Below are 9,546 nucleotides of genomic sequence, written 5' to 3'. Positions count from 1 at the left end.
AATTAAGCTCTCATTCGGTTCATTTTTAAATTTTTAATTCTTTTAAATTGGAGTTCAATTTGCCAACATAGAACACCCAGTGCTCATCCCGCCAAGTGTCCCCTCAGTGCCCATCACCCAGTCACCCCAACCCCCACCCACCTCCCTTTCCACTACCCCTCGTTTCCCAGAGTTAGGTGTCTCTCATGTTTTGTCACCCTCACTGAGATTTTCACTCATTTTCTCTCCTTTCCCTTTATTCCCTTTCATTAATTTTTATATTTCCCAAATGATTTCATTCAGTTCATAAATAATTTTGAACCCTTGCTTTTTTTTATGGTGAAAAAATTTATATTTAGATTTATAGTTGGCTGGACTCAGTTTAGATGATCCCAATTTTGTTGGCAACATCCAAAGCTCATAATCAGGAGCCAGTCGAACATATGCTTTCTTCTCTCCATCAGACCTGATCAAGGTGTTGACCTTCGCCACATCAGTGTCATAGAGCTTCTTTACAGCCTGTTTTATCTGGTGCTTATTGGCCTTGACATCCACAATGAGCACAAGTGTATTGTTGTCTTCTGTTTTCTTCATGGCTGACTCAGTAGTTAAGGGGAACTTGATGGCATAGTGATCAAGCTTGTTTCTCCTGGGGGCTCTCTTTCGAGGATATTTGGGCTGCCTTTGGAGACACGGGGTCTTGGGTCATCGGAATGTAGGTGACGTGCAGATCTTTTTTTTTTTTTTTTGTGACTGCTCGCCTTTCACCACTTTCTTAGCTTTCAAAGCCTTTTCTTTGGCTTCAGCTTTGGGAGGGGCAGGGGCTTCCTTCTTCACCTTCGGCGCCATCTTCATGAAAGGGCGAACCCTTGCTTTTTGGCACAACATTTCCACTGCTCTGTTCTCAGCATTTGAACATACCATGATTTCATCTTGTAGACTGTAAATTCTGGGGAAAAAAAGCAGACAAATGTATTATATCATGTCAGGTCATTGCAATAGTTTGAAGCAATTAAAAAAACAGGGGATAGAAACTTGAGACCAGTATTGCTTGATCTGTTGGGAAGTGGTCAAGTAAAAATTACTGCTCCAAAGCAGGTGGTTCCCATAAAGCATGATTATGGATGAACCATTTTTTTAAGACCTCAGCTTGGAAGCAGGAATCTCCAGGAACACTGGCTATTTATTTTGGGTGTCCACCATGAGACGGCAGTAGTCCTGCACATTGAAAGTGCGTGTAATTTGTACCAATGTTAGTGAATGCTTCCATATTCCTATTTGTGTGCATTCACAATTTTAATAAATGCCTAGGGTACTGGAAGAGACCAATGCTTCGATCTCTGCAGAGGCATCAAAGAATGGATTCCTGATTGGATCTTCAGCTACTCATAGTGACTCCCCCCTCCCCGCCACCAGAGGTCCTAGATTAACTCAGGATGAAAAATAAGGGAATTTTTAAGACTCCTATCTCAAACTGACAGCTTATTTTTCTCCAAACAAGGTGGTTCTCTCAGTGCATTTTCCAGGAATCGGGGCAGGAGCTTGTGAACGGGCTTAAAACCTGCTTGGAAGGTTAGTGTCCCATCAAGATTGGTGTGCCTGACTCCATCTGGGTAGTTGTCTGCAAGTGAACACACTGTCCCCCCGGAGACGTCTGGCAATGCCTAGAGATGCGCTCCATTGTAACAGCTGGGATGGAGGTGCTACTGGCCTCCAACTAGCGGGTAGAGACCAGGCATGCTACAGAAGACAGCAACACCCATTCTGCCCCCACAAAGAATTATCTGGCTCAGAATTTCTGTAGTGGTGCTGTTGAGAAATGCTGAGCTCACGTGAAGACCAAAAGGCAGTGAATGTGTCCTGGAGGCTACAGGATTGAAAGAACATGAACCTAGAAGCTGTTACAAATAGCAGTGGCCAGTTGGTTCTGAGTTACGGCTTATTCACCCATGTTTCTGGTTTCCTTCCAGCTGCCCTGAAGCTCTGGTGTAAACATAATCAGTTTCTACCACAAGCTATCATTGTGTATCGGGATGGAGTTGGGGATGGTCAGCTTCAAGCACTGATGGATCATGAAGTCCCACAGATTGAGTCCTCCTTAAGATCTGTGTACCCTAAAGACTCTGGGTATATAAATTGTAAAGTGCAGATTTTCTAAACTCTACATTTCAGTCTTTGAAAGGAATATCACAGTTATGATCTGTGAAGAGAGAGAGCATGGCACAGAGGGCATCAGTTGCTGGATGGGGAATTCATTCTTTGACTTTCTGGTCCACACCCAAGTCAGAGGACAGAGCAGAACTAGAATGTTCCTGATTGTATCCTCCCCAGGGAACCCCTAAGAACCTGTAACTTTTTTCTAATCTCCCTGGAAGCCTTGATGTAGGAGGGCTTGTTAAGCTCAGGTACTTATTAAAATCCATAAACACAGCCTGGTGATGGTTTGTGTTTAGGCAACTTCTTTATTCTGGAGTTTTGTAGGTCCTGGGGCTGGGGAATGCCTCTCCTCTGCCTCCTCTGCTTGTCACTGGGGCCTGGTTCCCACCACAGATAGGAGCAGCCCCAACCTTGTGAGGAAGTTCTTCCCCCTAAGATATGAGTGGCTGTGAATAGAAACCTCTCTTACTGCTTAGGTCAGGCTCATGGAGCTAGGACAGTAAAGTTGGTGTGTGGGGGGACTATACCTTCTGCAGATTCTTCTTAAGGAATCCTGTGTGTGTGTGGTGCTTCAATACTCTGAATGCCTCTAGGACAACAGTACATCTGTCATTACTTTTAAGGGTCAAACTAACTTTCATTGTGGTGAAGAAACGAATAAACACCAGATTTTTTGTGGAGTCTCAAGGAAGACTTCAAAACCCACTTCCAGGAACAGTTATTGATGTGGAGGTGACCAAGAGGCAATGGTAAGCCCCCCCCCACTTTTATTTAGAGATTCTCTTTTATTCAAATAGAAATAGAAACTTTTTAAAAAAGGTTTGCGTGGTTTGGTGGAGAATAGATTGACCTAAAGACGGTTTAAAAATTACACGAACAGATACACATGGGATTCTAGAGGTTTCTATCTTCCTTTTTCTCTTAGAATTTAAGCCTATATTGTAAACATACTGAGATTCTTCAGTTGTTAGGAGCAATGGTAGAACTTCTGGTCAAGCAGAGATTTGTCGATTGTGCAAATGAATTAATGTAGAACCCTGGATGGGAAATGAAACAGGACCCCTTCATACCAGCAGACAGGGAGCAAGGAAGGAAAGACAAGCATCGATCAATCTAGTAGAAGACAGGAAAGGGATAAAGGAAAAAGCAGGTGGGAAAGTAGGATTAACATAAAGCATAGCCTAATACACATAAGAAATCCGGTATCTAGGGAACCCTGGATGGCACAGCGGTTTAGCACCTGCCTTTGGCCCAGGGTGCGATCCTGGAGACCCGGGATCGAATCCCATGTCTGGCTCCTGGTGCATGGAGCCTGCTTCTCCCTCTGCCTATGTCTCTGCCTGTGTGTGTGTGTGTGTGTGTGTGTGTGTGTGTGTCTATCATAAATAAATAAAAATTTAAAAAAAGGCCGGTATCTACAAAAACCTGGTGGATCTTGCCAATTCTATTAGGGGGTTTGAATGGGTTCCGTTGATCCTCCGGGAGGGGCATAAAACATCCATCCCTAGAACTCTGAGTTGAGTTTCCCTGTGGCCAGATCCAATGTGTCAGTTTCAAGTTTCTGCATCAAGGCGTCAGCGCAGATGCTTCTATAGAAATCTCATGAGCATTATTACATGGGTCAGTGGTTGCATTGCCCTTTATGGACTTGCTTTCCCAAATCCTCCCCCCACAGTTAAGCAGGCTTCTAAGTATAAAGGAAACTCTGTACAATGGATTTCTGTCCATTTGTCTCACATCAGATAGTAGGTTTGCAATGTTCTTTTTCTTCTGAAAATAAGCTATAGTCTATATTCATGTGTTCTGTGATTCCAGGTATGATTTCTTTATCGTGAGTCAGTCTGTGAAAGACGGTACTGTCACTCCCACTCATTATAATGTCATCCACGACACGGTTTGCTTCACCCCAGATAGGATACAGTATCTCACTTACAGACTATGCCACATGTATTATAATTTGCCGGTAAGTATTTTTATATGGATTTCCCTTTAGATCTCAAAGATTGTTCAACATTAAATCTATACTTTTTGAGCCATCTGAATTGATATCTCTGAAACATTAAGTTTAGATGGAAAGTTTAAAGAAATCCTTGTTGTTGTTCTTTCTGCTGAAGGGTGTCATTCGAGTTCCTGCTCCTTGTCACTATGCCCACAAACTGGCTTACCTTGTGGGCCAGAGTATTCATCAAGAACCACACCATTCCCTGGCAAGCCGTCTCTTTTACCTGTGACCAAGAGAAGAAAGCCTGATGACATGTTGAAAACCAGCATTTGTAAACTTTTTCTTTTTAAGCTGTACTTCTGAAATGCCTTCCTAGATGCATAGTTATATATATATATGTATATATAAATTTTTTTTTGAGAGAGAGAATGAATAAACTGGGAGGGGCAGAGAGTGAGGGGGGATCAGATAGAATCCCAAGCAGGCTCCCACTCTTAGCTTGGAGCCCAATATGCGGCTTGATCTTATAACCCCATGATCATGACCTGAGCGGAAATCAAGAGTTGGACGCTCAACTGACTGAGCCACCCAGGTGCCCCAAGATGCATAGTTTTAAATTCTAATCATTCTTGATAGCACATGGAAATTCAGAGTGGTGTGTCACTACTACCACTGACTTAACATAACCCTTCTAGTTTCCAAGCAGGAAAATGGACCACGAGGGCTGTGTCTTTCAACTCAACCTTTGAAATGTGTTACCATGACTATGATTGACCACACTTGAACATGTGGCACTTAGAGCAAGCTACTCCACTCATCGTTGAGATTGGGCATTAGTCTCATGAACAAGTAGACTGGAAAAATGACATCTTTTTTTTTTTTTTTTGAAAAATGACATCTTTATGAAACCTTCATGTTTAAAGGGACAACAATGCTCTAAAAGGCAAAATGAAATGATTTATTTGCTACCTAAAACTTTGTAGGAAAGGAATAACCTATGTATGTAGTATTGGTTATTCTTCAGGGTAGGGTGGAAATTTGCACGTTATCTTTGGTGGAGCTGTAATAAGGAGAGCCTTGCAATTTAAGAATTGGCAGTTCTTGGAACACTGAAATTTCACTTTTTCTACAAAGAAGGGAAATGTAGAGTTCTATTAGCACTTCTGTTTCATTCATTCTCTTGTGTGTGTTTCAAATGTGACGTTACTGTTAGTGCCATAATCAGAAGAGTCTTGGATAATTTGTTAAAATGCAGCTGTTAGGTTTTCTGAAAACTGATACTTCCCCCCCCCCTCGCTTTTTAAAACTATCTTTAAATAGATTCAGGAAACAAGATGTAAACCTTTGTTTTCTTACACTCCCAAATAAAATAGTATTTTGGTGACTGGCAGGGAGTAGATCAGCTTCAGGGATCCCAAAAAGGGTATGTTTATAAACAGTATAATTGTTTTGATAAGTCAGTCAATTTAGGTTTGCAATTTGAACTAGCCTTATGAGAAATAAAAACAAGTCATTTAAAAACATAATGTAATCCAGGTAACTTCTTAACTACCAGAACTGGCCTCATAATGATAAATGGAATACTGATGGATCCATAATTAAAGATAAGGCAACATGTTCTTTTCTGAATTTAACTTGTGATAATATATTCCTAGAGATCTATAAAGAAATAGGAACAAATTCGGGATACCTGAGTGGCTCAGTGGTTGAGCGTCTGCCGTTGGCTTAGGGTGTAATCCCGGAGTCCTGGGAACGAGTCCCACATCGGGCTCCCTGCATGGAGCCTGCTTCTCCCTCTGCCTGTATCTCTGCCTCTCTTTGTCTCTCATAAAGAAAGAGAGAGAGAGAGAGAGAGAGAAAGAGAGAACAAATTAAAAATGGTTACTAAAACTTTCTGAAGGTTTCCCATATGTACAATATAAATCATTAACACTATACAAAAACTTCTAGATTTACAAATTTATAATGATGATGTGATTCAATGAAGGTCTTCATGTTAAAAATAAAAATAATTGAATCAGGTCTTGTTATTTTAAAAACCTATTCTGGTCTTCAGTCTCCTTAATCTACAGACTAGGAAAAAAACACTGTTGGTTTTCTAAGATACATGGAAATATTTTTGTGACTAAAGCACTATCTGAATTTATTCCCCCCTTACTAGCACTTTATAAATTAGGAGAAGGTGGCTGATAGTCAACATTTCTAGGAGAGAGCCTGATCGTCCCAAAGGCTTATAAACTATATGTCTATAATGTATCATAGTGCCTAGTTTCACATTGCTTGAGTAGGTTGAGAAACTAATTTTTTTTCAAGATTTTAATTTATTCATGAGAGAGAGACAGACAGACAGACACAGGCAGAGGGAGAAGCAGGCTCCATGCAGGGAGCCTGACGCCGGACCTGATCTCAGGTCTTCAGGATCACACCCTGGGCCGAAAGTGGCACTAAACCACTGAGCCACCTGGGCTGCCCTGTTGAGGAACTAATTAAAGATCTTTCAGGAATGGATTTGGCCAAACTAGCAATGGATTATATAAGAAAAATGAACTTCCTGACTCTGGCAGTTGTGAATATATATATATATATATATATATATATATATATAAATTTATCAAACCTCCTACTGATAAGCACAGTTCAGAGACCAGGACAAAATTCCAGAAAAGGATGTTGAACAGCTTTGAAGATAGGGCGAGGCACAGAAGAACATAGCACCAATATCTAGTGTAAGGAAATCTAGAGCGATGACCCTGTTTGTTACGATCTTTACCAACTGCTGTTGGAAATAATGTTGGCTTTCATCACTGTCATGTTAACTGCAGATTCTAAGAGTCCATCATTGGGTTGACAGTCTTAATTTTTATTTTACTGAGAGTCTTTATCATGAATGGATGTTGAATTTTGCCAAATGCTTTTTCTCTCTCTGTTGAAATGATGGTGATAATTCAAGTCTAGCACTATGGCAATGCCTGTATCAGTTTTCTTTGCTGCTGTAACTGATTACCATGAACCTAGCAACTGCGGACCTCACAAATGTAATATCTTAGTTTTGCAGGTTAGAGGTCTGGCGTGGGATAAACAGGTCAGCAGTGTGTTTCTTTCTGGAGGTGCCGGGAGAGAATGCGTCTCCTTGCATTTTCCACCTTCTAGAGGCTGGCTGTATTCCTTGCCCCGTGGCCCCTTCCACCCTCAAAGCCGGCAGTGGCTGATTAATTCCCCTGTCCTTTCTAACACTGGCCCTTCTTCCCCACTTTTTCTTTTTTTCTTTAAAGATTTTATTTATTTATTCGAGAGAGAGAGAGAGAGAGAGAGAGAGAGAGAGAGAGAAAGGCGGAGACAGGCAGAGGGAGAAGCAGGCACCACGCAGGGAGCCCGACGTGGGACTCAATCCCGGGGCTCCGGGATCACGCCCTGAGCTGAAGGCAGACACTCAACACTGAGCCACCCGGGTGTCCCCTTCCCCACTTCTTTTAATGACCCTTGTGATGATGGTGGGAACACTTGGATAAGCCAGGATCATGTCCCTATTTTGTTAGGTGATGCGCAACCTTAGGTCCATCCGCAATTTTTCTTTTTAAGAAAGGCAGATTGCCACACGAAGTGCTTCGTTTGGACGTGTCTGGAGTCTTGGAAGAACACAGGAAGGACTACCCTGTGATCTCTTGCAGAGGGACCCTGTGATCTTGTTTGGAGGTTCTAGCGGGGGAGCACAGCTACTCCTATACCCTCTTTTTTTTTTTTCTACTCCTGTAGCCTTGCTGAAAGAACAGTCCTCCATGGGGGAAGGTCGTCCTCTCCCACCAAGCGCACAGCTTCCCTAGGGATGCATATGGAGCAGTGCGGCTGGAAGGGGGCACCTGCCTAGCCAGCCAGATCAGGGGAATCATCAACCCTGGATCAATGGGTGACAGAGGTCCCAGCCAGATTGCCCTCACAGCCCAATCTGCAACTTTATTTATTTTTTTAGAAAGATTTTGACACAAAGAGAACACAAGTAGGCAGAGGAAGAATCAGGCTTCCCGCTAAGCAGGGAGCCCAATGTGGGGCTCAGTCCCAGGACCCTGGGATCATGACCTGAGCCGAAGTAAGCCTAACCAGTTGGTTAGCGACCTGGTTGGCCACTCTTGTGCCTCCCACCCCCAAATCTGCAACTTTAATTATCCTTCCTCATGTAAGGCAACATCTGGGCAGATTCTAAGGATTAGAACAGGAGCATCTTTTGGGGAAGGTGGGGAGGGGCAGAGGCATTATTCTGCCTCTCAGACCTTGCCCAGGAGTGTCAGGGTGCAAGGACCTACATATTTGAATGTAGGAACCTCTCCCTCCATAGGGATCTAGGGAGAGAAGAGAGACTTGGGGGAGCCCCCTGCTGGAGGCTCAGAGGACGGAATCCTTAAGTGCCTGCACTGGGTCCAGAGCTCCTTCCCCCCTTGTCCCCTTCACTCTGCACTGGTGACAGCTGAGCTGCCCCAGGTGGAAGATTTGTGGGAGACCCCTCAGCTCTGCTCCACTCCCTCACTCACCCAGGTGTCTGTTCCAGCCGTTCCTTCCCCTGCTGGGGTCTGTGGCCCAGGCAAGGGCTGACTCAGCTACCCCCAGTGTCCAAGAGCCCAGGACAGATGGCCACCATCGCTGGCACTGGAAACAGCAACGGCATGGACAATCAGGGAGCACCTTGGCTGCAGCCACCCCCCGGGGCAGTGTTCCCAAATTGCTGATCCACAGAATTGCAACGGACTCCTAGGGATCTCAGAATGATTCTTGGGTTCCAGGTCATGCAGCCTGGGCTCTTTGGGTTCTAGTCTGGCAATGAGGTTGGTTGTTACCTCTCGTGTCCAGACAGCTGCTTGGTGTCTGCGTTTTGCTTGAGGCCCACAGGAGAAAAAGACAAAAAACCTGTGGGCTGCTCGTACTTCCTGCCCACAGCCTATCTCATCCCCATCGCTCAGTGGGCAAGTGGTGGCTGCTGAGTTCAGGGGAAGTGTGGGGGGGTGGGTGGCGTGTCATGCTTGGCCTTCTGGTCCCCTGGCACAGGGTGTGTTGCTGCACCCCCTTTCCTAAGGTCCTGAGCATGATCTGCTGACTCAGTGGTCCTCACCGCCTGGGGCTCTTGCTCAGAGGATCGCTCCTTCCAGCCCTGGAAGCATTGGTGTGGATTATTATGTTAGTTCCTGAAACCAGCTTCTCTCATGGAAAAACTTCAGGAACCCTCTCCCCTTGCTCATCCCCAGGCTCCGGATTCTATACTTGCACCCCTCCCCAAACTATAGACTCATCAATCCCTGGTTCCCTGGGTCCAATCTTAGGCTGAGAGTAATGGGCTTGTTCCAAGGAGGGCTCCAGTGGAACATCCACCGGACTTGCAGAGCCCCCCCCCCCCCACGCCGCTTTCCCTCCTGGGTGAGAGGACCACTGTGCATTGTCTCTCTGCCCCCCAGAGAGGAAGGAACCACGGGGTGAGGTGAAGA

At 44.5% G+C, this 9,546-nt stretch overlaps 1 protein-coding gene across 2 annotated transcripts; it reads left to right on the top strand.

Moving 5' to 3' along the window:
- Positions 1-7: 7 nt before the first annotated feature.
- LOC140597386 (piwi-like protein 3) lies at positions 8-5,712 on the top strand. 2 transcript variants are annotated; one of them, XM_072745653.1, is made up of 5 exons: positions 8-1,551; positions 1,950-2,106; positions 2,760-2,885; positions 3,952-4,099; positions 4,251-5,712. In XM_072745653.1, the coding sequence occupies exons 2-5, from the start codon at positions 2,045-2,047 to the stop codon at positions 4,365-4,367; spliced, it is 453 nt and encodes a 150-aa protein (XP_072601754.1). In that variant the 5' UTR covers positions 8-1,551; positions 1,950-2,044; the 3' UTR covers positions 4,368-5,712. The 2 variants fall into 2 exon arrangements, with proteins under 2 accessions (XP_072601754.1, XP_072601753.1); XM_072745652.1 differs by having other exon boundaries at positions 8-2,106.
- Positions 5,713-9,546: the final 3,834 nt, after the last annotated feature.

Source organism: Vulpes vulpes, unplaced genomic scaffold (assembly GCF_048418805.1).
Source record: "Vulpes vulpes isolate BD-2025 unplaced genomic scaffold, VulVul3 u000000698, whole genome shotgun sequence".
NCBI classification, from domain to species: Eukaryota; Metazoa; Chordata; class Mammalia; order Carnivora; family Canidae; genus Vulpes; species Vulpes vulpes.
Note: the sequence above shows the minus strand (reverse complement) of the source record. Positions and strands in the feature narration are given on the sequence as shown.

What these genes read in the sequence shown, in the direction of transcription:
- LOC140597386 (XM_072745652.1), top strand. Translation starts at nt 1,865, where the DNA reads ATGAACCTAGAAGCTGTTACAAATAGCAGTGGCCAGTTGGTTCTGAGT. An exon ending in GAGGTGACCAAGAGGCAATG is followed by an intron (nt 2,886 to 3,951) that starts GTAAGCCCCCCC and finishes CTGTGATTCCAG; the next exon opens with GTATGATTTCTTTATCGTGA. An exon ending in ACATGTATTATAATTTGCCG is followed by an intron (nt 4,100 to 4,250) that starts GTAAGTATTTTT and finishes TTTCTGCTGAAG; the next exon opens with GGTGTCATTCGAGTTCCTGC.